The sequence below is a fragment of the Carassius auratus genome, chromosome 43, assembly GCF_003368295.1.
Source record: "Carassius auratus strain Wakin chromosome 43, ASM336829v1, whole genome shotgun sequence".
Lineage (NCBI taxonomy): Eukaryota > Metazoa > Chordata > Actinopteri > Cypriniformes > Cyprinidae > Carassius > Carassius auratus.
This window is the reverse complement of record NC_039285.1, coordinates 5,248,996-5,275,111: the sequence shown is the minus strand read 5'-3', so window position 1 is coordinate 5,275,111 and position 26,116 is coordinate 5,248,996. Positions and strand designations below refer to the sequence as shown.

Here is a 26,116-nt window from a genome sequence, read left to right as displayed (position 1 = left end):
CAACGGAAAACAAATGGCGGAGTGGTTTTTATACTGTACAAACTGTATATTCTATGGCCCTACACCAACCCCAACCCTAAGCCTCACAGGAAACTTTGTGCATTTTTACTTTCTCAAAAAAAACAAAAAAAAAAACTCATTCTTTATGACTTATAAGCGTTTTGAAAAATGGGGACATCTTTTATGTCCTCATAAGTCACCCTCTCCTTGTAATACCTGTGTCATAACCATGTCATTATACAGAGTTGTGTCCTGATATGAAAAACAAGAGAACACCCACACCCACACACACACACACAGCTATATTGTTCATATAATGAATTTGACCCCATTAACTATCATTTTATTTAATAAATAAATAAATTACCATTACCTGCCTGCATGCCACCAATCATCCGTCCTCTGATCTTATTGTACGTTGCATGACTGCTGAAACTTACTGTAGCACGATACAATATGTAAAGATGTCTGGGTGGAGTGGCTCTGGTATCCAGACATGTATGTGGGTGGAGAGTGGAGATTGTGTATCTAGTCAAGCGAGGACCCTTCGTAATCATCTGTGTTTGCACTCCACCAAGGAATGTATTGCATAAAGCAGAAGTGCATACATGCGTGCATACATAAGAGTAAGACTGGTTCGATAATGCAGAGAACACGCACATGTGAAATGTGAAATGTGATCTTGGGATTGGAGAACAACAAATTGGCTGCCTGTAGCTCCAGTCCTGCTCTTTCTGCTAAACCAATTACAAAACTCTTTCTAGTTGTTTTAAGATTCAAAATACCTTTCAGTACCTATGTTCTGTGGCCATGGATTTGCAGATGTTGTTTTTTTTCTCCTACAGATGACTTGAAGGACCTGTGTTAGATTTTGCTGTATTTGGCTGAGCAGTAGTTTGGGTGGCTCGCCAATGTACTAGATTTCTCTAATACATAAAATAAGTAAGCTTGATCAAAGTTCTTGTGGGGAGAAGAATTTATTGAAGGTAGCAGTGTAGCAGTTCTTCAGCAGTGATGTTATCATGTCATCCTTCATACAATCTTAACCCAAGGTACTGTCTGTGAGACCAGACCTTTATACCTGTTAACAAATGTGCTACAAACAATACAATAACACCCCATGGAGAGACAATGATAGTGTAACCTTTTGGTGACTTGATAGGATCTCTCCCATGGAGAGCCCATTCATTGCTAATTATATGGGCCATTTGGTTCACACTTTTGTGAACAAAGTACAGCTGGCTACAGTTGATTGCAAATACATTCAACTAAGGTTAATTAAAAACAAATAATCTTTCAATCCCCCCTTTGATCATTTTTGATCACACATAATAGAAAGAACATAAAAAAACAATAAAAGCAATAAGAACATACAAAACAGTTATAATTTTAGTAGTCATGTACACATGCTGTATACAGGTTCCTTCTTGCAATACTTTTCAGTAATCATGAATACAGAATGCTGCATACAGGCTCCCTTACTTAAGATGACAGAATAAGAGTTCATGGTGAGGTTTGCATTATCTTTAATGCCTAAGTTCTTTTTTTTATTTTAATGTTGCGATCTTGTGGAAGTGACGAATGTTGTTGTGTTCTGTGGATGTTAAGGCATGTTTATCTAGGTGGCCAGTGCAGTTTGGTCCAAGCGTTGGATATCTTTGCTCATCCTCTGAAACGCTGGGACACCTACAATCACACCAGAGAAAAGGGAAACAAATCTTTCCAAAGAAATAGTTTAAACAAAATATGCCTAATTACCAATATAACTGTCCCTATTTAATGTTGGCAGGACACTACAGTGTTTATCAGTGGTGAAATGTTCATGTCTTCGTCCTCAGGCGACAAGCTAGAGCCTAAAAACTCTAGTCCCACCATATTTGGACTCTGAAAAACACTACTGCCATCTATCCCTCATCTCTAGGCAAATTCACATCTATCCACTTATTGTTTCCCTGTGCCTTAACTGCTGTGTCAGTTACTAAAAGATCCTCAATTGGTCTTTCCCATCTGTATTCTTGTTGCGACACATCAGTTTTTTTAATCTTTACCCATTTGTTGGGCACTAAACCATGGCTCCCTTTTGGAGGTGCCAAAACTTGATTCTTGGCATTGTGTACTGCCAGACTGAGTCTTTCATCAGTTTGGACAAGGCTGTCAGATGTTAGATTTTCAGTGGACATGGGCCGGCCTGTGACATGTTCAAAAGGGCATAGTCCATTTTCCTTGTGGTTTTCCTTAAGGCATCGGTTGTCATCATGTTTTTTTACATCTTCCATTAACAATGATGATTGTTTCCTGGCCAATTCAATTTGAATCTGTTTACTATGTAGAACAGTTTGTGAGTTTTGCTGAAGTTGTCTTAATGCCGCTGCATGTTTACCTCTCTCCTTTACGGCTTGTTTAGCAGCACTGTCTACTAGGACATCCTCTGTGGCTTCAGTTGTTGAGGTTTCATGGAGTCCATCAGCTTTTGGATAAGATGTCACTAGCTGGTGCTGCAGAGAGAGGTTCTTCAGTTTCCCTGTGGCTCCACAGCATTTAGCAGAGTCTGTTTTTGTTTGGCTGTCAACTGCTGAAACCTCTTCAACAGGTGGTCGTCATCACTTTGTCTCAAACTCAGCTTACAATCACGAATCCAGTGTCCTTCCTCGTTGCAATGTCTAAATCTTTCCTGAGTTTTCTCTCTTGAGTGTCTCTGATATTCACTTTTTTCGTATCCCATTGTCCTGTTGTTGTATGACAAGGTTTTGGATTGTAAAACTCTGAGATCGACTTCCTGTGTTCTTTCAATCTTTGCTGACCATTCTACAATCTGCATAAATGTTGTTCCAGTGCTGTCCCAGTCATCATACCTGATTTTAAGAGTTTTAGAAACCTCAGGTTTCAGTCCATTCACAAATATGGTTTTAAAAGGGATGCTAGTGTCTTCACAGAGTTCTTCAATGTTGTTGTTCAAACCAGCATGTTCCATCCAAGTTTGTCTGAAGCGTTCTTCAAATTCTGCAACACTTTCTCCTGTCTTCTGCACACAAGAGGTAATTTTAGCCCAATTAACCTCTGCAGGTTTCAGTTCAAATAAGAAGGTTTGAACCGCTTCCCATCCAGCTTCAATGTTTTCTTGAGATTCACCAATCCTTCTTTCAACACTTTCTGTAAGTCGTTGTTGGTCATTGTCTCTTAAGTTCACATTAACAATCATCACACTGTCCAGTGGATGTAAATTGTAGATTTTCTGCAAGCGTTGAAGAAATTGCCATACTTTCCGTGGTTGCTTGTACACATCTGGCAATTCTTTTGACCATTTGTCAACTTGCTCTGGAGTAGCTGGCTGGTATGTTCTGTATGGAACATATTTCTTTATTACCTTTTTTACTGTGCGAGTTCGTCGTTCACCATCTTCCTCATACTCCTCTTCATTTTCAGTTTCAGTTCTTCTGTTCTTAATAATTACAGGAGCAAGTCTAACCTTCAGTTTGTCCTTTGTAATTTCAGTATGTGTGTTGATATCTGCATCACTGTTATCAGAGCTGCTTGAAGCTTTTGATTCCAGTCGTTTGGAGAGCAAAGTTAACAACTTGTCATTCTGATGTAACAGTCTTTCTTTGTCCTTCTTTACAGTCTGTAATTGTTCAGCCAGTGCTCGAACCTTTGCTTTCTCTGCTTTTTTCTCATGTTGTAATTTGTCAGTTTCACATCTCTGTAGATGCTGTCGAATTTGTTTGAGCAAAATTACAGACAAGCCATCTCTGTTGGTGTATGTCCTTAAGCGCTGCATCTTTCCATAAGCCCTTTTAATGTCCGGCAAAGCCCATAGTCCACTCTCTGAGTACTTGATGCTGTACTTCTGGCAGATGTCATCATGGCACTTCCTCAGTCCCAGCCTTTTGTCCAGATATGCATTCAGATTCTCCAACATCTGATCAATGGTAACATTTGGAGGTTCTGTTCCATGTCTTTCTGTTGTTGGCCTCAATGCATGACTATTGCCTTTGTTTTGTGCAGACTCAGCCATGGCGAATACAGGAAAAGTGCCCTCAGAGGTGTGAAAACAGAACAAAAGGTGTTAGAACTGTTAAAGGTACTTATTCAGATTTAAATTCACAGCAGTCTGTTAGACTGACCATTTTCAGTTACACAGACAAATCATTAGTTTAAAAGCTCAGCTTAGTTTTCAATCTTCCATTTAAAACGAAACATTTACATTCAGGCTAATTTTCCTTGTTTAATGTCTGAATTGAGTTCTAGCTCAGAAGGCTGAATGCCTTTTTCAAATTTGTCCCTTAGACAATTTACATTATTTTTTTTTATTTTTTTCTGTATTTTTATGGAAGGCAAACAAACTTATAGTTTCATGGTTTTATGCCATCATCTTCTAATTCGGTTTGAACATTAATTTAAATCTACATTAGTGGCTACTGAATTAGCACCCAGTCAAGAATTCCCAATTCTTGCAGCAACATCAGTCCCAATTCTATCTATGACTCCTACAGTCTCTGGAGAAATGGACTAAATTGTTTTTTTTTTTTTTTTTTTACACAATTCCTACAAACAAAAAGAGAAAGGACCAAGCTTATGCTTCTACAATCTCTTGATTACTGGTCTAAATTGTTTCTTTCACACAATTCCTACAGACAAAAAGAGAACGAACCAAGCCTCTGCTTATACAATCTCTTTATGAACGGACTAAATTGTTTCTTAAACAATTCCTACAGATACAAACAGAAAGTACCAAGCCCTTGCTTCTACAGTCTCTTGATTACTGGTCTAAATTGTTTCTTTCACACAATTCCTACAGACAAAAAGAGAACGGACCAAGCCTCTGCTTCTACAATCTCTTTATGAACGGACTAAATTGTTTCTTAAACAATTCCTACAGACATAAAGAGAAAGGACCAAGCCTCTGCTACTACAGTCTCTTGATGAACGGACTAAATTGTTTCTTAAACAATTCCTACAGACTCCAGAGAACAGGATTAAGCCTATAATTACACATCTATGGCTCCTACAGTCTCACGAGAACGGACTAAACCTCTTTCTTGAATGATTCTTATAGACTCAAGAGGACTGGACCAAGCTATAAACACTTTTTCTATAACTCCTACAGTCTCAGGAGAATTAACTAAATCATTTAAAAGGTTCCTACAGACTCAAGAGAAAGGCCTAAGCCAAACATTTCTTAAACAGTGCTACACTGGTTATTATGGTTACACTACACACATCAAATGATCTGCTTACTTATGAAAAAGTGTTCTTTTAAGTTCTTTTAGAGAGCTGATAGTTTCACTCACCAAATTAGAATCTTTGAGAAAGGATGAAGTTGATTCAAATAACTTATGTCCACAGATGCGGTCTGTTGATCTTCAACACAAAAACTGTAGAATTTCCAAAACTCTTTTGTTCACTTCTTGTTGCAATTGGTGAGTTCTCTTCTTGTCAGTCTCTCCTGGCTGGCTCCGCCAAATTGTTAGATTTTGCTGTATTTGGCTGAGCAGTAGTTTGGGTGGCTCGCCAATGTACTAGATTTCTCTAATACATAAAATAAGTAAGCTTGATCAAAGTTCTTGTGGGGAGAAGAATTTATTGAAGGTAGCAGTGTAGCAGTTCTTCAGCAGTGATGTTATCATGTCATCCTTCATACAATCTTAACCCAAGGTACTGTCTGTGAGACCAGACCTTTATACCTGTTAACAAATGTGCTACAAACAATACAATAACACCCCATGGAGAGACAATGATAGTGTAACCTTTTGGTGACTTGATAGGATCTCTCCCATGGAGAGCCCATTCATTGCTAATTATATGGGCCATTTGGTTCACACTTTTGTGAACAAAGTACAGCTGGCTACAGTTGATTGCAAATACATTCAACTAAGGTTAATTAAAAACAAATAATCTTTCACCTGTATATTACGGTACAATTATTATTAATATTATTTATATGTTTAACTACCACAGTATCTTATCTCCGATTTGTGCCCCACAAATTTGTGTTGATTGCGAGTAACGTCACATCCACATGTGTCTGAGAATGAAAGTGCATGACTGCAGCCAATCCCTATTGACTAAGGCACTCAGGATAATGATTTATGAGTTAATGGCCATGCATTAAGTAGAATGTAGTCATTAGCTTGTAAAGATTACAGGCTCAGAGTGTCAGACTTTGATCAAACTGAATGTTTTTGATTCAGTTAAGAGTCATTCATTTAATAAGACTACATTGTTGCTGATTTATACTTCTGATTGACTTAGAAGAACCAGCTCATGAAGAACCCTTCGTTTCTGAATCAGACTACACTGGTTGTGCTTCAGTGTTTTTGAATTACTAAAAAGAACCAGCTCACGAGTCGTTTGTTCTTAAACAGAACTACACTGGTTGCGGTGTTGTTTTTACCTCCTAGAAAACTCAACAGAAAGACTTTTTTTTTCATTATTTTGTAGTAGTGTCTTTTAAAGCACATGGTATACTAATTATACACTCCACTGAAATTTTTGTTTAAATTATTTATTAAAATAAATAAGAATTTTCAGTCCGAATTGCTAAATTTAGCAATGATATATCAAGGTATATAAATATAAATAAACGTACACTTTTATTTATGCAATTATAATGAACTGTCTCTCAAATATTTCCCTTTACGATACTAAATCCACCTTCACCCGACCTTATCTTAAGGTGATGTCAACATGACTCACTCCTCTCTGTTGTGTGCAAAAGCAGAGTCGAAGGTGTGTCAACGTCACAAAACTCCTGAGAGTCATTTTATGGAGGAAAGAAAGCACAGGCATTTAGTATATCATAACACTATGGGCTCACGTATGCTGTACACACAGAGTGAGTGCTGCTTTGTCCCGCCAGTGAATGAGGCCGACAGCACTGGGTCTGGAGTTGTTTTTGGCTGAGAAAGTGCCCACTGTCTAAAGCTTTCAGTGGTGGAAGTAAGTTTCTGGCCTAAACTCACAACAGCTATTCAATGCCACTTGACTAAACACGGACAGAAACACAAGTCATGTGTGGTAATAAAAGGCAGTAAAAAGGTCGAAAAAAGTCACAAGCATTTTAGTGCTCCCTTATGTCTCTTATGCTCACCAAGATTGCCTTTATTTTATTGATAATTTTATCAACCAGTCTTCAGTGTCACATCATCCTTAAGAAATCTTTTAAATATGCTAAATGTGCTCAAGAAATAGCTTAGTTATTAAATAACTATTAAAATAGCTAGTTATTATTATAACAGTTAAAACAGTTGTGCTGTTTAATATTTTTGTGGAAACTGTTAATTTAGTTTAAATATTCTTTGATAAATTGAGTTCAAGAAGAACATTATTTATTTTTGAATATCTTTATAAAATATTTTATAAATAGTGACAGTGTAAACATCTATACTGACAATGTTGATGCTTTTATGCATCCTTGCTGTATAAAAGTCTTCTCAATGGCTAAACGTGTCAAATAAAGCTAAAACGTCTCACTGGCAGCAATGTTCAGCAACATAGAAAGCAGAAGTTATTCATTTTCTTTGAGGGTTGGCAATTTAATGCCGTCTGAATGTCCCTTTACATAACCAAGTACAAAAACAAACACTATTGATTGGGGATCGGGAACAGGGCTTACTCTGGATTGCATTAAACCACCGTAAACAAACATTCTGTCTACTTTAAGCCAGTCTAAATCTTTTCCACAGACGATCAGTTTACACTCTGAATTTTATTTTTATTTTTCTGATGCTCCAGACATCATCATAACCAGACAAAACCTTTCCAACCCAACGAGACTGAAAGACTTGGACCATATTAAACTGTCCCTCTCCAAAGCTGTCTGATTCAATTTCCTCAAAAACTTTATAATAGGGGTGAATCAGACTGATTTTGAGTCGGAGTTAAACTTCAAGTCACAATCCAGCCTGAAACCTGAGCATGCCCACAATTCATCAGGTTTATAATTTAATCCCATGATTATGGCCTTGTAATATGATAACAGCCCCAATCTGTTGCTTAATTCATAATGATTAGCTATAAGAGATGGCTTTGGTTTCTATCAAGCTCCTACAAGCTGCTTTTGAACCCAAGCACACTGCTACAGCTCTGGATAAATGGCTTCAGCCACAGAGACACAACCAAGCCAGTGATTCACAATCATTCACTACCGACGAAAATGGCCCTGAATTGGGTCCATGTGGGCTGAAGGTCTTTGCACTGGCATCTGAAGCTGACCCACAGACAAAGGAATCGGCCTCATGGAATGATTAATGCTACTGGGTTGTGGAGGATACGGCCACAGATGGGGTTACAGCAGGGTAATTGGGGGGTTTGTGAGAATGAGTGCTGACGCAAAGAAAGGTCTGAAGGCAAGGAAAGAATATGTCTGTCTGGTTAGTGCAGGGATGAAGGAGAAATATGAATGGTCCACGTCAACAGGCAATCTGAAAAAGTAGCCTCACAGAGTTAAGTCCCATCTGTGTTGACAATCAAAAGATAAATCTGAAAACGGCATAGTGTCACACACAGCACAACAGAAACAAATGGAATGAAACTGTTCTCTTTATAGGCTATAACTTATAACATTTATAATTATAATTTATATAACATGTAACTTACATTAGATAGATTACATTACAAAGTGTCATTAATTCAGGAATCAGACTATATAGGTTGCACTGTATGTTTTTGAATCACTAAAAGAACCACCTCATAAGAGTCATTCATTTAGAAATGAGAGTACATTTTTGCTGATTTGTGCTTTCGATTGGCTAAATTTTTTTTTAAACGCTCATGAAAAAACTGATAATTTCTTCAGTAATCAGACTACACTGGTTGCACTGTATGTTTTTGATTTACTAAATAAAACAAGCTCAAAAGAATAATTTGCTCCAGAATCAGTTTTTGAATCACCAAAAGAGCCAGTCATTTGTTTGGGAATCAGAGAACATTGTTTCTGATTTCTGCTTTTGATTGACTTTAAAAACCAGCTCATGAACAATCATTAGTTTGTGAATCACTCTACACTGGTTACACTGTATGTTTTGGATTCACTAAAAAGAACCAGCTCATATGACCTGATATATATATATATATATATATATATATATATATATATATATATATATATATATATATATATATAACAGGGGCAGCAAACTCACATTCACAATTTTTTCTACGGCCCTGAAAATTCAAGCGGTGCAGGAAACATTAATGGATAGAACATAGTGTTTATTCTCAAACATGATTATGTCTTTGACGTTGTTCAATAACAACTTGATGTTTCTATATACTCACAAAAACCTTCACTTTTCCATCTAGTTTTGATCTTGACAACGACCATTTAAAGGATCAAGCATGCGGCTTCTGGGAATGCGGGTCATTCGGTTTAGGACGAGATTCTTACCTATCATCCACAGTGATTTCTCATTATATAAAGTTGTCATTATAGCAAGTTGTGAGTTGTTAATGATGCTTAGAGCATATGCAGATTTATGTTGGATGACCCATAAGACGCCTGTGTAAACATCCACCCTCCCTCTAATGCCTTACACCCCCCACTGAGACCCTCCATATGGTCGGTGTCCCAGGAAACGCCCACACAATAATGAACAACCATCAAGGTATTATGAGACTATGGGAGTGAATTAATGGCTTATTTTCTGTGTCTCATATGTTTTCTTTGGTATAAATGGTTTGGCAGCTGCATGTCCCCTCTTTGTAATGATTTGTGATGATTATACACACACACACACACACACACACACACACACACACACTGTATCTCATGAGGCTCATAATAGTGTACATCAGTCAAGATGCTATCACCATTTTTGTGTCTTAATTTAAAACAGTGTATAAATAATCTACATTTCATTGTAGTCATAAACAACTATCTGACGCACATGTGTCCCTCAGATGTGTTCATTATGCAATACTGTAGACATGATTGTTCTTCAGCCAGGGCATTACAGCACAGCTGTCATTAAGAGAGACAGCACTGATGCTCACATCACCAGTATTGTAAGTCATTGCACCCGTGACCCACATTCAATACAAACAATAAGTTGTCAATCAAACACTATGACAATTTAATTCATTTTACTATAAATAAATAGTAGAATGCATTACAAAACATTATTAAATAAGGAACTATAAAACCTTTTTGTAACTAACCATATTTCTAACTGTAAAATGAATTTCACTATTATATATTACATTAGCATTATATAGGCCCTCATCTACCCATTTTCCATACATAAAGTACAGATAAAGTAACTAGGGCAGCTTAGTAAGCATTTTCTGTCTAACAACAGTGGCAGCAAAAATGCTCTGCTGTGGTGGGTTGATTCAGTCAGTGAAAAGAAATCATTTGTATTCATCAGTCCCTCATCACATGAGTCTGAACTCTCCCACTCAACACACTGCCAGCGTGGGTTCATACAATATCCCACTGTCCCACTTTGCTGACCTCTGACAAGGTCATTCGGTAACACTGCCTTAGCCTGCATTCAGAAGATAGATAGATAGATAGATAGATAGATAGATAGATAGATAGATAGATAGATAGATAGATAGATAGATAGATAGATAGATAGGCTCCATATGAGTGTGTGTTCATTGTGTTTTTTCTCTGTGTTTAGTGCTGTTGTGTTTGGCTCTGCAATGCGCCGTCCTGTCATTCAAATCAGTGCAAGAAAAATATCTTTCATAACTTCCCCTCCTACAACCTTATTTTAAAGCACCACCAGAGAGAGAGAGAGAAATGTATGACCCATTTACAGAATCTGCGTCAACACCAGGAACATGACAGTATCCTGCTGTGATCATAAATGCACCTCACTATTACATGAATCTATAGTCAAAGAAAACATGAAAAATGTAAAAAGTGTAAACTGTAAAAACATTTTGTGACAGTTCACCCTCAGTCTTCTCTAAACACCAACTGCACCAGCACCATGATGACTTGATTTGGTCTTTCTCATCACAATCTAAAAAGCAGATGATATCAATATGAACTACAAACATTAAGTTGACGCCCCCACATGTAGGAGAGGATCTCGATTTAAACAGACGAAAAACAATAACCCAATCCACAGCATTGCCACGGTGTCATTTGTGGCCTTTCAGATTCCAAATAAATAATGCACACTGTCTATATGCAAACTGTATGATAAGAAAATTGTGCTGATACTTACAGAAGGATGTGTCCAAAGTGCTAAAGCAAAGAAAACAGAAACACACTCATCATACAGGGTGATGTAAGATCCTTTCTGCTGGGCACTTGTGTAACTGTCCCGGAGCCAGTCTCTGCTATCCCACTGTTGTCTCTCTGTCTCTCTCACTCTCTTTAATTCCTGCGACACATGAACGTTTGCTCTGCCGGTGAGCTCTCTCTCACACTATACTCACATCTTGGTAACTGTTCTTCGGAGGTAGATTAACTCACACTTTGGTCTAAGACACTTACCAGACGGGATTACTGGAAAGGGTGACAAAGGAGAACCAGAGGACAAAGCATGATGTCTGTCTGATGATCAGGTATACCATCAAGAGCAAAATCAAGATATCTGAAAATCATCACTTTCATTTTGAGCTAAATAATGGTGTATCTGTGTTTAGTCAAACATTTTGACTTGGTCATGTCTGAAACAATTAACCAATGCGTACTAATCTTGCAGAAAATTCCAAGATTTCTACTTCAGAACATACTTACATTTTAGCCTGTGCCATACTGTCATTGAGCAAAGCTTAATGGAAATAGAATATTATATCAGCCACTTCATATTTGAACTAAACAATAGCTGTACAATACAAAGTTATTTAAACATTTACAAAAATGATTTTTGCATTTATATATTAAGATTTTATATTTTAAATTATTATTATAATTATTTATTATTTATTATTACTGATTACTTTTTTTTCCTTTTGACTTTTTAATGCATTCTACAATGTGCAAAATCATGCCAATAAGATATTATACAATTGAGTGGATGGTGTCGCCCTCTAGTGACCAAGAGCAGAAAGACACTGAAATACTCCAAATATTTGATGATAAAAGCTTATTATTCTTTAAAATAGAACTTGTTTCTGTGACGCATCACTGAATTTTCAGCATCATTACTCTAGTCTTCAGTGTCACATGATCCTTCAGAAATCATTCTAATATGCTGATCTATTATCAGTGTTGAAACTGTTGTGCTGCTTAATATTTTTTTAGAAACCTGTGTTCCATAAATAAAATCAAATAAATGAAAAGAACAGGATTTATTCAAAATATAAATAATTTCTAACAATATATATTTTTATCAATTTAACTTCTTAATCCTTGCTGAATAAAAGTATGATAAAAGTAAAAAAAATAAAAAATAAAAAAATACAATAAAAATAAAAAAATATCACAGGTCCCAAAAAATATTAGCCAGCACAACTGTTTTCAGCACTGATAATAAATCAGCATATTAAATTGATTTCTGAAGATCATTCGACACTGAAGACTGATGCTGAAAATTCAGCTTTGCTTCACATGAATAAATTACATTTTAAAGTATAAAATGGTAATGTTAAATTGCAATAATTGGCTATTTCACAAAATTATAAATGCAGCCTTGGTGAGCATAAGAATTTTCTTTAAAAAACGGACTTTTGAAAAAGCAGTGTATAGGTTATATATAGGTTATAGGCAATCTCATGAACAGTTAAATGTTCTCCTATTGTGCAATCAAAATATGTGCAATAACCTTATCACCCTACATCCTAGTAGCCAACATCCTTGCAACTTTTTTTTAATACTATTTATACTATATGAATAGAATAAAAAAAAAATGTTGTAGGGATGTTGGCTAATAGGATGAAGGGTGATAAATAGTTACAGTACAAGCATGCGAGTCGTTTGGACTACTTTATGGCGATTGTGTGTCCTGTTTGGGCTGGATTCGAAAAAGACCTAACCCCGACATACTTCTCCAGACCAGCAGGTGTCAGTGGTGTTCTTCAGCGCGCAGTGCAACACAAACAGAGAATCTCCAGCATGACAACTTCCTGTGGAGCAGAAACACGCGAGAAACCCTGCAGAAAACGTGTCTTATTACTACTTCACTGTTTACAGGCTTTCATATGACAAGATCTTTAATGTTATCACGACTTGTATATAACAATATCTGCCATAGTCTGTAACCAACAGTGCTGTTTTAGAGACGTTTGCTGGCTGTGAAGAACAGTCGAGCTGAACTCGTGTTGAAAATGCCTGCAGTCACTCTATTTGTCAGGAGATTACCTGCAACAGCCACCAACGAACAGCTGACTGAGGTGTTCTCTGAAATAGGACCGCTGAAGAATTGCTTTGTTGTCAGGGACAGAGGTAAGAGTTAACCATTTTCACCATTACGTTTTAAAATGACTCTCTCTCTCTCTCTCTCTCTCTCTCTCTCTCTCTCTCTCTCTCTCTCTCTCACTCTCACTCACTCACTCTCTCTCTCTTTTAAGTTCAGTTAAGCTTTATTAAAATGACTGTGCAACCCAGTGCTGCCAAAGCATTAACGTGTATAAATAATAATAATAACATATATAATCTATAAAATCTATCTAAATCAATAAAAATATAAAGTGAGTCAGTTTAGATTTAACCATGCTTAACACCTAACATTGTGAATGGCTAACACAAATTTTGCATATTTTTATGTAAACCTTGTTATATTTTTTTTCTATTCTTTGATAAATCGAAAGTTTAATGAACAGCATTTATTTGAAATAGAAATCTTTTGGAACATTATAAATGCCTTTGTCTTTTTGGATCAAATGCTAACTTTTTTTCATTAGGGTACATCAACTATTTTTTGACTCATCCATTTCAAGAAAAAAAAAATAAGAATGTAACTTTGTAAAATTAAATGTATAGGTCTGCATTTCCTGCGGTCTCTAGGTTTGAAAGAAACATTAATGTGTGTTGTTTGCAGAGACTGAAAAATGTCGTGGCTTTGGATATGTTACATTCTCAATGGAAGAAGATGCTCAGCGGGCCATTAAAGAAGTCAAAGTGTATGAAGGCGAGAAGATATTTGTAACTGTGGCCAAGAAGAAGCCAGATAATAAGAAAAAGAAGAAGAAAGTGAAACCAGAAGAAGGTTAGATGCTTTTATTTTTTATTCATAGATTATTCACTCTTTTGTTGTCTGCAAGAAATGAGTCTGAACTGTTCATGCAGATTCAGAAGATACAAAGAAACCTGAGGAACCAACAGAAAGCAAAATCCCTCCAAAGAGTACAGGCGTAAAGAAGATCAAACTGAAAGCTCGACTGATCATCAGAAATCTCAGTTTTAAGGCAAGTCAAGTAAATACTGTTGTTGTATAAAGGAAACACGTGTAGTTTTGACTTTTGACATTGTGTGATATTGGCTCTTGCACTGATTTGGTTTATGTGCAGTGTGAAGAAGATGATTTGAGACAGATCTTCTCCAAGTTTGGAACAGTGATTGAGGCCAAGATTCCCTTAAAACCAGGTAAATGTTTGACCAACAAATGCATCGGACCGTTTATAAGCATCTCTTAAGTTCTTGTTTTACATGATGATTTTTCATATGGCCGTCCACCTTATTTTCATGGCATCATGTTTGTGCAGATGGGAAGAAGCGAGGTTTTGCATTTGTGCAGTTTAAGAACATGGCAGAAGCTGGAAAAGCTCTGGCTGCGATGAACCTGAAGGAGATCAAAGGTGAGTCTTCCCTTAACACTGAAGACTGCTGAAAGTTCAGTTCTGTCATCACAGAAATCAATTACGTTTTAAAATGTATTAAATAGAAAACAGATTTTTTTAATTGTAATAATATTTCATAATATTACTGTTTTACCATATGTAAAAGTTGTATCAGTCCAAAAATAAGTCATGATGAGGAAAAAAACATATAAGTCGCACTGGACTATAAGTCGCATTTATTTAGAACCAAGAGAAAACATTACCGTCTACAGCCACGAGAGGGCGCTCTATGTTCTCAGTGTAGACTACAGGAGCATTGAGCAGTATAGAGCGCCCTCTGGCGGCTGGAGACGGTAATGTTTTCTCTTGGTTCATTTCTCTTGGTTCATGTCAAATTAATTTTGATAAATAAATCGTACCTGACTAAAAGTCGCAGGACCAGCCAAACTATGAAAAAAAGTTTGACTTATAGTCCGGAAAATACGATAATGAGACTTCTAGTTTCCCTTTTTTACCATCATAAAATGTGTTTTATTTCCTTCTCACAGACAGACAGGTGGCTGTGGACTGGGCCATTGCAAAAGACAAGTATCTTGCCACCCAGTCAGCTGGAGCGGCTGGTAATGTGGATTTTCATGTGATCTCCATCAGCTGCATTCATTTATGTGGATGTTCTTGTAAAAAGCTTTGAAAGTGCATCTACCCTCTAGGCTTTGTAGTGATGTGTGTCTGGATATCTTGCAGGATCTGGCAAAGAAGAGAAAGTGGATTTGAATTCTAAAGGTGCAGGCGCTGATGGGAATGAAAAAGAGGCCGAGAAAAAGTAAGTACGGGAAGTGTTAATGATCTGATGATGTGTGTGAAGGTGATTTCCTTGAATTTAACGTAAGGTCTGTCTTGTGTTAAGGCCCACGAAACAGGAAGAAAAGGACGACTCCGAGTCAGAAGAAGAAGAGGCATCTGAGGATGATGATGAAGCCGATAATAGTGAAGAGGAAGGGGACTCTGAATCTCAGCAGACAGACAGTGAAGCCAGTGAATCTGAGGACGATGATGATGATGATGATGATGACGATGACGATGATGATGACGACACTGAGGGAAAAAGTAATTGTATTATTCTTTTATATCAATGTTATTTTAGTAAGCATGATAAACCTTATCGTGTTGTTTTAGTATGTTTGAATGTATTATAACTTGTATGTATTATAGTTTTAATTTATATTTAGAATGGGTTTGTACACATTTTGTTCTCACTTTAATTTAAAAGTTTTACAAATATGCAAATTTTATGCAATTTTTTTAATGTCTGTAAATGACTCTCTGTAAATCTCTCTTCTCAGCTCCTCCAAAGAAGAAGAGAGACCCTCTTCCTACAGATGTGAATGAGGGAAGAACCATCTTCATCAGGTGAGAATCATATAAATAATTAAATAAGGAACTCGTCTTTTTTTTTTACAGTTAGTTCAACATTTTGCCTGTAACTAAGCAGCAGCCCTGTCTATAAGCAGTTGTTTTAAAAAGGAGTTCATGTTTTTATTGTCATTTTGGGTTAATGTTATCAGAAATCTGGCCTTTGACACAGAAGAAGAGGGTTTGGAAGAAGTGTTGTTGCAGTTTGGTGAGCTAAAATACGTCCGTGTGGTGATGAACGCAGACACAGGATGTTCAAAAGGTAGTTTCAGTCAGCTAAATACTGGCCTTTATGCAATCAGAGTTCGTTCTTCAAAGTAATTCTCTCTTTTTTCATGACTGTCTGTTTAGGTTGTGCTTTTGCTCAGTTCAAAAGTAAAGAAGCGGCAGAGAAATGCATCGCTGCTGCTGCTCAAGATGAAAAAGACGTGAGTCCACTGTCCAGCAGCTCTAGAAAGAATTGTACCGTATTATACAAGTAAACACAGGATTATTGTGCTGACATGTACGTGCATTTCAGTTTGGTGGCATTAGAGTTGATGGCAGGAGGCTGAACATTTTGCCTGCCGTGAACAGAGATGATGCCGCCAAATTCAAAGACAAGAAAGTGAAAACTCACACAGGCTCCAGGAACCTTTACCTCGCCAGAGAGGGCTGTGAGTAAAGCCAGTCACAAAACACTGCCAAGTCAGCTGAGCAGTAACAGAGCTTACACTGTTTTAGCCAATAGCAATGAAGCGTACATGTGCATCTAGATGAACTTGTTACCTCTTGAACCTTTCCAGTGATTCGTCCTGGATCCAAGGCTGCTGAGGGAGTTTCAGAAGCTGATTTGGCCAAGAGGACAAGAGTGAGTATGGAGAGGGTGACGGGCATCCTTTACTTATTAGCTCATGGATTTGATTGACCAGTATTTTATATTTTTATATATATATATATATATATATATATATATATATATATATATATATATATATATATATATATATATTTTATATATATATATATATATATATATTTTATATATATATATATATATATATATTTTATATATATATATATATATATATTTTATATATATATATATATATTTTATATATATATATATATATATTTTATATATATATATATATATATTTTTATATATATATATATATATATTTTTATATATATATATATATTTTATATATATATATATATATATTTTTATATATTTTTATATGTATATATATTTTTATATATATATATATATATATATATATATATATTTTTTTTTTTTTTTTATATATATATATTTTTATATATATATATATATATATATATATCCTCACACACTACTTTAATTTCTTTAATTGTATTTATGTGGATTATTTAACTTATTACACAATTTTAGTTAAAGTAATTTTGTCAATTAATGTGTTTTATATTAGCTTAGTAAATTTTTTTGGTGCTTTATAATGATGCCAGGTGTAAAGGAGGGCAAAGTTTAACATGTTGTTTGTTTGTTTGTGTTGTCAGTTTGAGGAGCTGAAGAGGGCTAAGTTAAAGGACATTAGTATTTATGTGTCTAAAACACGGCTGTGTGTTCATAACCTGCCTAAGAGTGTCGATCAACAGAAACTTCAGAAGCTGTGCCTTTCTGCTGTCAGTGGTAAAGGGGTCCGCATTACTGAGGTAACACACTAAACACACACTTAATCTGCAGAAAGTAGTGCTCTTCTCTTCCAAATGCTGTAACCAACTAATAGCAAACCAAAATTTAAAAGACAGTTGATTTAAAAATAAATATATAAAGTAGGATTCTCACAGTTCTTCCTAGTAACACTAGAGGGCAGGACTATGTTATCTGGGGATGATCAGGAGGTGTCACACTCTACAGTAGTTTTATTAATTGGTCATTTAGCTTTACATCACCTTTAACTGCATAACGTACAACAGTGCTTTTGATAGCATAAACTAATTATGGTCATATATAACAAGACTTAAAGTCTTTGCATACAAAAGTCCGAAATGTTTGCATGCATTTTTCCGTATTCATATCAAAATGCATGCGATGCATACGGATTCCAAAATGCAGAAAACCAAACCTGATCCGAATTTTTTTTTTTTATGTTGGACGAAAGTTTTGGAGGCAGTGTGTAAACATGATTGACACAATGTGAGGTCGTAATTATTTTTCAACATGTGAAAATTTCAGACTTACTGTGCAAAGACCTTACTCTTCCTGATTGTCTCTTTCGCTGTGTATATGTACCTACAGTGTCGTGTGATGTATGACAAGAAGCCTGTTCGTGGTCAGGTGATCGGCAAGTCTCTAGGATACGGCTTTGTGGAGTTTAAAGAGCATGAACATGCTCTACAAACCCTACGTCACCTCAACAACAACCCAGACATCTTTGGACCCCAAAAGGTAGACCACCTTAAATTAGTTGTTGTTTAAATCCCAAAATGAGGCCTTATTTGAACATTTATTCTCTCTGGTTGCTTAGAGCATTGGTAAAAGAAAAGGGATATTTGATAACATGTTTGTTGTTCTATAAAGTTGAATTATTCCTATAAAGACAACTAGACCACCGAGGCGACTGTTTTAATTCCTAGAAGTATGTTCAGTGTCATTGCATTAGGGAACGGTATTAGAAGATACTAGCTTTCGCTTGCTGGTGTGGAAACACACTTTGAGGTCCTTTTATTAAAGGCTTTAGTGCCAGCTTTACAGTGTTTTACAGAAGAGGACAAAGGAATGTACTTGAGCAAATCATGCCACGTCTGTGTCTGTCAATCCTTCCACACATCATATAAACACTCATTTATTTGACGCTCAGTGGAATGTGTTTTGGTCTGTATTGAATTGAACTTCTCAAAAACAAGATGAATCGTTCTATTCCCAAGAGTCATGGCTGTTTCACTTAATATAAATTGGAAAAAGATTCAGCATTGAGCAACATCTGGAGATTGTGAAAGACCCAGTGGTGAAGTATTAATGTTTGACGGTGTCATTTCCTGTGGTGTTCCCGTCAGAGACCCATAGTGGAGTTCTCTCTGGAGGATGAAAGGAAGCTGAAACTTAAAGCCATTCGTTTGGAAAACAGCAAGGTGAGGCTCAGCTGCATCTCAGCTCCCTGTCAATGTAACGTTTTGGAAATGTCAGTATTAAATTGGTTTAATTTAAATTTCAAAATAAAATGTCCTTGATGTCTTTTTCCATAGAAGCAACTCAAAAAAGGCAGTAGCCAAAAAGGAGAGGAGCCACCGCAGCAGCATTCAGAGAAGAAGAAAGGACCCTTGAGGAAAGAAAATGCAGCTAATGTTGTTAAACAGAAGGACCAAGGAAGCCAGTACAGTGGTTTTATTACCAAACCAGAGGTGGAGCATGTAGAACTGAAGGATGGCAAAAAACGGCCCAAGGTTCTGCACATGCCTTCACACAGAGGCCCAAAGATCAGGTACTGCACAAGTGAAACAGAACTAGCATCATTGATTCATCAATAAAAAACTATAACATACAGTGACCCCTGCACTATTCCTCAGGAAACGCGATAAAGGGAAACAACCCATGGTACAACCCAAGAAACAGAGCAAAGGGCCCAGCAGGAAAGAGAGAAAGATGTCTACTTTCACTGAGAAATCCAACATGAACAGGAAACAGGTAAGACAAAGAGATTATATAAATAGAATATTATATAAACAATATACTAAATAGAAATCTTATTATAATTATTATTATTAAAATTACGTTTTTCTAATATATAAAATATTTTATAATAATACATATATATTTATTACATTAATATGTTTTTCTATTAATATATTTAACAATTAAAATTGTAATAAAAATGTGTTCCTGTGATGGCAAAAGTGAATTATGATCACTCTACAGCAGGGGGCTCCCACCCTGCCCCTGGAAAGCTACTGTCCAGCAGATTTCAGCTTCCAGCCCAGTCAAACACACCTGAACCAGCTAATCTAGGTGATCAGAGCTACTTGACCATTTCAGATGAGTTTGTTTTAGCATGGGTTGGAACTGAAGTCTGCAGGATGGTAGCTCTCCAGGAGCAGGTTTGGAGACCCCTGTCTTAGTGTTGCATGATTTCTTTTTCTGAGGAAGAAATCTTGCGGTGATGAGTAGTATTAGGTGAATACTTTTTGGTTCTACCACCAGTTTAACCCATTGTTATATTTCTGTTGTAATTATTTAAAGGTAATTCCCCAGAATGGCAAACCTGCAAAAAGAAAGTTCCAGAACAGAGAGGATGTCCGCTTTGACACACTGGTCAACCAGTACAAAAAGAAACTGATGGGACCATCAAACACGAAGACTGCAGTCAAAAAGAGCAAATGGTTCATTTGAACATGTGAGCTTGAAAGAACATGTAAAAATGTTGAAAACCTTTCAGAGAAGGACTAAATTTAATACATTGAGTTTTTAAAAAATGAAAAAGTGAGTTTTTCTTTGTGATGCTGGTTTGTGGGGACGTCTCTTGATTATCAAGAGCTCAACGCCACGTTTCATGTGTCCTGCCGCTTTGGCACAGGGAGTTTTTTTAAACATTAACAAGTTAGATGTTTTGTAAACCGGATGATTGGTCAACTTTTGTCAATATGAACTTTGCCTACATAGCTTAGCTGTCGTTTTTTTTAACTGCTTTTCTCAAACTTTGAAAGCAGGTGGACTTGTTTTAAATGCCAGCAGGCAATTCCTGTCATCCCATGTTAAATTATGTAAAGACCCTCGTTGATTAAGTCTGAAAAAAAAAAAAAAAAAAGAACTTTTTTTATTTCTGTAGACAAAATAAATTATACCGATATCCAACAACAGATTTTGTTTTTTAATGACTAAAATGTCTGGATCAGGGTTGCTTATGGCCAATATGAATAATTTAGTCTCCACAAATAAGATGTGCACACAATTTCTGAACTGTTATTGGATGCAATATTTAAAATCCACCAAAAGATGCTTTCTGTTGAACAAGGCTTTAGATTTGACCTTACAAAAGCCAAAAGAACATGATATTCAACTGCAGATGTCAAAATTTAGATTTGATTTTGCTTATTATGTACAGTTAAGTCATAAGTTGTATGGTGAAAGAAAGCCTGTTGTTAATGGTTGTGTAAAAAAAAAAAAAAAAAAAAAAATCCATTGCTGCATTTGTCCTATTGGATTTCACTGGGAAATTATACAATGACCAACCATAAACGTGCAAATTGTGTTGGCAAAAACAGAGCCACAATAAATTGCAAAAGTGTCTATGTAACTTAGACATTTTGTTTATTGGTAAAATTTAATATATATATAAAAGCATCAATACACAAAATACAAAACTAGTGCAAAGTGCATATATTCATACTGTATAGGAAAATCTTTTTTTCTTCTCCCCCATACTCAAAAAAAAAAAAGGTACAAAAACTGCCACTGGAGCCGTACCCTTTCAAAAAGTACATGTGTACCTCATTTACCCCTTTAAAAAAGATACCCCTTTAGACTCGGGGTATCAAACTCAATTCCTGGTTTAGATTTAACCCTAATTAAACACACCTGATCCAACTAATCAAATTCTTCAGGGTTATTTGAAAACTACATGGTATGTGGGTTGGAACTAAACTCTGCAGGGCACTCGGCGAGTGTAAAATGCTGGTGTTGAGGCAAGAGGTAAAATGGGAACATGATTCCAGCTTCCAAGCAGAGTCTGACCTCGCTGCTTCTGGTAAACACAGTGACATCATTGAGCACGCTCAGCAAATGCTGATGTCATCCTGCAAACAGCATGAAGTATGACATGGCAACGCATGCAGGTATGAGATTGCTAGTGTTTACATGGCAAGGACAGATTGTTTGGCATGCCAGTGTTTTAAGCTTACACGTTTAACGTCAGGGAAGTTCGTACATATCAAAATGTGGCAAAATGCTGCTTTGGTCTATAAATATACAGGGTTTAAATAAATATAATAAATAACAATCATTCAAATTAGCAGCTTTTCAACTGGTCCAGATTAACTATCAGCTTTTGCATGAACTGTTTCAGTCTGTCTAAAGCCAAGTACCCAAGAGTAATGTGGTGGGTGGCGTTTTCCTCCAAGAATGCATCCAGTGACCTCCCATTAGCTGGCTCCTTGAGTATGCAATGCATAGATGTCGTTCTTTCCTTAAGGTAACCCAGAAGGGTGGACAAATCGCTGCGTATCTGGCTCACATGCCCCTTGGGCAGCCTTTGGAGAACCTTCTGGAAGATAGTTAGGGTGTCCATAATAGACCCAAGACCTTGGATGTGTCTATCAGCAGGAACCTCGGGGTAAAGTTCTGGATCCCCTATGAGGAGCTTTGGATATAGTTTCAACTGAGAGAGAAGACACAAATGAGCATGGCAATATGAATCATTATCAGTTTAATAGAACAGAAGACTTGCAAAAAAATTAACCCATTACCTTCTCATTGTGATCTTTGATTCTGAGGATAATGGTGTCTGCCTGCAGTTTGACCATGTTTTTCAGCCTATCTGGATGAACGGGAATGCCATGAACCAGACTGAGCATGCCCAAAATGCATGGGTAGAGAAGAGCTGGAAAATACATGCTTCCTGTGTTGAGTTGTATTAATCTTTGCAACAGTGCAGCAAGACCTGCTGAAATAAAATAATGAGCATTATTTTGAATATCTGTTAACATGTTTCAATATATATGAAAGAAGTCCTGTATGCCCACCAAGGCTGAAAACTAATAATGGAGTAAAAACAGCAATCTTGTGAAATAATATTACAATTTGAAATAATTTTCTAATATATTTTTTTACTTAATTTTTTCCTGTGATTGAAAAGCTACATTTTCAGCAGGCAATATTCCAGTCACCAGTGTCACATGAGATCGAAATCATTTTCTAAAATACTGATTTGGCGCTCAAGAAATATATATTATTATTATCAATAGTTAAATATGAAATATTTAATACTAAATATTTTTATGGAAACCAAGTTTTTTTATTTATTTTTTTATTCAAGATTATAATGAATTTACTAAATCTGCATCCTAAAACGCATTCTTCTACACTGGATTAAGAAATCATTTGTAGTAAAATTATGTTATAAAAGGGTATTTTCTATCAAACGATAGAGTCCTGAAGCTGTTCCTTATCATTGAGCAATCCTGACTGGATGCTTCAGTTGATTTGGATTGTACACTTGACACTTAATCTCTGATAGCAGCAAATAAAATTAAGACAAACTGTCCTATAAAATTACACAACATAACACAACACAAAAGTGGGTTCCTTGCACATGAAAGTACATCTCTAATGTGGAGTTGCCTGTAGCCCTCACAATGACCTCAGTGAACCCCAGGCCTCTTCAGTCTGTAACGTCAAGCAATTAAGCATTCAGCTATGTTCAGTCTCACTTCCAAATTAACTAAACAACGGCCTCTGTGCCAGAGTTGGGATTTCAATATCTAGTAAATTCCCCAAACAACATGTTGCCCTTGTATAATCAATGATTGCTTCATTCCAAAAGTCCTCTTTTTTTAATCCTTGTGTGGAATATTAAACTTATTTTCTTCACAATGTGAATGATACAAATAGCAATTTAAAGGCTATAAATGTAGAGTTAGATGATAAAATCATCAGTGCTCATAGGAATATCAGAGCTGCAGATAGTGTGAGAGTGGAGAGTGAGAGAGTGAAGGGAACTTACCTTTGAGATCTGAGGATTGTATGATGCCCAGGCTCCATGAGTGGTCAGGCTTATATAGCTGATAGCTGTTGACTCATGTGTGAATCACCTCAGCCTTTCAGTCCCTGCTTCTTCCAGTGCAGAAAAGCATGAGGGGGGACATCACCCCCGCTGGCACCTCAAGCACAACACAAACCCATCTCACGCACACATTTACTACAAACATTTGTCATTGTAATATGTACTAATCATGTGGAGCCTGTGGTGGGATTTGTTACAATTCACTATGGATCTGTAGCTCGTTAAACAAGAAGCCTGTCTTACAACAGAATTACTCCCATGTCATGTACTTGATGAGGAACTTGCCAAACTGAGTAAAACAATTTCACACCCACTTATTGAGCAGATCCCGATACAATACATAATGTGGGTATCCAGAAAATACTTGTATTTGTAGTATTATTAGTTTAAATAGTGGAATAAAGAGCAAATATGTTCTCTGCTGAAATTACCAGCATGAATTTCCTGCTGCCATTTTGCCAGTTGATGGTAGTTGAACAACATTGAAAGTCAGGGCCAGCCACTATGCTGTTTGTCTGGTGTGTGGTTTAATAAAGCAATGAATGCTGAACAGAAGGAGAGGAGAATATCTAGGAAAAAATATACATATTCTAAAAATGCAAAGTTACAGTAATATAAATGAATCACAAAAGGTTCCAACCAACAGACTACTTCTGGTGCCAGTTACACTCTTTCAAAAAGAAGGTTCCCTTTCAAGGGAACTTTGAACTGTGTCCTCTAGGGGTCACTAGCGGGAACACCTCATTGAGACCCATGTCTGAAGTAGAGGTCTTCACCTTTGACCTGAGACCCGACCTGGGTCATCTATATTTTAAATGATCAGCCGGGTCCGGTCCGAATTTATTACTTCGGGTCCCGGGTCTGTTAAACATTGTGTGTAATACCCTTTCGATTGGAGTCATAAGACTCATAGAACACCCGGCAGTGATCAGACACTGTTTGTGTTTTTTGTAACTTGCAACTTGTAAAATTAGGAAAAGAAAAGAGTGAACCAAAAAAAGCGATTTCTCTCTCTCTCTCTCTGCCGTTAGAAGTTAAAGCAAGTGCACACACGGGAATAATGCTTGCACACTTGACACACCTCATATTTAATATATTTCTAATCAGCAACATGATCTGAGGTGAACTGTCACATGAATGTTTTCCATGACGCTCAAATTGCGTTAAAAAGCATATTTAAGGATATGGGTTGATCCAGCTAGCACACATGTGCAGTCTCAAGCGTCATGTTTCTATGGCAACCAGTGAGGGACACAATGATTTTGATCGCCAAACCGCGCTTAAAATTTTCTCCCATTTTTATAATAATCTAAAAGAACCGTTTAATCTTAAAGTTTTAGTGGTCAGATTCAGACTCGACGCAGAGCAGAGAGCACAGAGATGATAGCAAATAAATAACGTCAGCGGCCATGGCACTGCACGAGCGATCGTTATTACAGTTCAAAAGGGCAAACAGTCAAATTTATTATGCAAGTTAACTCGAGTCAGAATGTACATGTGCACAGTTATATTTGTCATCCAGGCAGTCAGGTACAAGGAAGAGAGACTACGGCTCCTTAAAGGTAAAATTTGTAAGATATTTGCAGTAAAATATCCAAAAACCACTAGGCTAGTGTTTAATATTTTGTCCAGCTGATTACTAACAATATATCTAATGTTTTCAACTAATTGTAATTAATGAGAAAATTCCCATTCTAAACAGTGACACGGGGCAGTGCAGTCACCTGTCAATGATGTTAGTTACCCTTTGTTACCACCTTTACTGACGCAGAAACCACGTGACAACAGTGTCGTGGGCAAATGCGGATGTAGTGTCTAGCATCCAGCAAACCACTAGCTTGCTTCAAGCATTCCTTATTTACTACTTCTTACACGTTTTATGGTGGTATGCGCAAGGGTTTCTCAACTGTGCGCATACCTCAGTGGAACCAGACGATAGGCTTAAATGTTTCCCAGCTTGTCTGTTACCACTTTCTAAAATCCACATTGTGGTAAGTTTGCAGACTAGTATTCTGTGTTCTTTTCTAAAATCCTATAGGGCCCTTTCTTGAGTTGGTAAAAGCCCTGTTTATCTTGGGCACCACACCACCTATGTATCTTCAGGATACCTATTTAAACAGGATGTTGCTACTAGTTGCTACTGTTGAGACAGTTCCTTCGGCAAGCTTATGTGAGAGTTAGCGGTAGCCCCTGTGTGATAGGCCAAGACTAAGTATGATGCTAGGCTCTTGGTCATATCCCCTTAAAGGAATCTATTCTTGATTCCAAGCCTTGAGCTCTACCCTGGGCCC

General features: G+C 36.7%; 3 protein-coding genes across 5 annotated transcripts; 1 reads left to right on the top strand and 2 right to left on the bottom strand.

Annotated features, from left to right (window-relative positions):
* Positions 1-1,541: 1,541 nt before the first annotated feature.
* Positions 1,542-5,893, bottom strand: LOC113061530 (uncharacterized). The gene has a single exon (XM_026230695.1). It carries the CDS (start codon positions 4,010-4,012, stop codon positions 2,513-2,515), a length of 1,500 nt encoding a protein of 499 aa, XP_026086480.1. The 5' UTR covers positions 4,013-5,893; the 3' UTR covers positions 1,542-2,512.
* Positions 5,894-12,972: 7,079 nt separating this feature from the next.
* On the top strand, positions 12,973-20,527 carry LOC113061529 (RNA-binding protein 28-like). The gene is made up of 19 exons (XM_026230694.1): positions 12,973-13,342; positions 13,938-14,105; positions 14,186-14,304; positions 14,407-14,482; positions 14,602-14,694; positions 15,225-15,296; positions 15,421-15,499; positions 15,584-15,783; positions 16,020-16,086; positions 16,242-16,351; positions 16,441-16,517; positions 16,610-16,745; positions 16,875-16,939; positions 17,608-17,763; positions 18,350-18,499; positions 19,108-19,182; positions 19,297-19,532; positions 19,618-19,735; positions 20,288-20,527. The coding sequence occupies exons 1-19, from the start codon at positions 13,225-13,227 to the stop codon at positions 20,435-20,437; spliced, it is 2,265 nt and encodes a 754-aa protein (XP_026086479.1). The 5' UTR covers positions 12,973-13,224; the 3' UTR covers positions 20,438-20,527.
* Positions 20,528-20,825: 298 nt separating this feature from the next.
* On the bottom strand, positions 20,826-24,119 carry LOC113061531 (uncharacterized). Of its 3 annotated transcripts, XM_026230699.1 has the most exons (4): positions 23,766-24,119; positions 22,510-22,706; positions 22,129-22,421; positions 20,826-21,840 (listed from the first exon to the last, which is right to left on the bottom strand). In XM_026230699.1, the coding sequence occupies exons 2-4, from the start codon at positions 22,654-22,656 to the stop codon at positions 21,807-21,809; spliced, it is 474 nt and encodes a 157-aa protein (XP_026086484.1). In that variant the 5' UTR covers positions 22,657-22,706; positions 23,766-24,119; the 3' UTR covers positions 20,826-21,806. The 3 variants fall into 3 exon arrangements, with proteins under 3 accessions (XP_026086484.1, XP_026086481.1, XP_026086483.1); XM_026230696.1 differs by having other exon boundaries at positions 20,826-22,421; positions 23,766-23,944; XM_026230698.1 differs by lacking the exon at positions 20,826-21,840 and having other exon boundaries at positions 22,053-22,421; positions 22,510-22,703; positions 23,766-23,778.
* Between the last annotated feature and the right edge of the window lie 1,997 nt (positions 24,120-26,116).

Bases quoted from the DNA above. Each gene is read 5' to 3' on its own strand.
- LOC113061530 (XM_026230695.1), bottom strand. From the start codon at position 4,012: ATGGCTGAGTCTGCACAAAACAAAGGCAATAGTCATGCATTGAGGCCA.
- LOC113061529 (XM_026230694.1), top strand. From the start codon at position 13,225: ATGCCTGCAGTCACTCTATTTGTCAGGAGATTACCTGCAACAGCCACC. The intron at 17,764-18,349 runs GTAACACACTAA...ATGTACCTACAG, and splicing joins AAGGGGTCCGCATTACTGAG to TGTCGTGTGATGTATGACAA. The intron at 19,736-20,287 runs GTAAGACAAAGA...AATTATTTAAAG, and splicing joins CCAACATGAACAGGAAACAG to GTAATTCCCCAGAATGGCAA.
- LOC113061531 (XM_026230696.1), bottom strand. From the start codon at position 22,656: ATGTATTTTCCAGCTCTTCTCTACCCATGCATTTTGGGCATGCTCAGT. The intron at 22,422-22,509 runs GTAATGGGTTAA...CTTCTCTCTCAG, and splicing joins TCAAAGATCACAATGAGAAG to TTGAAACTATATCCAAAGCT.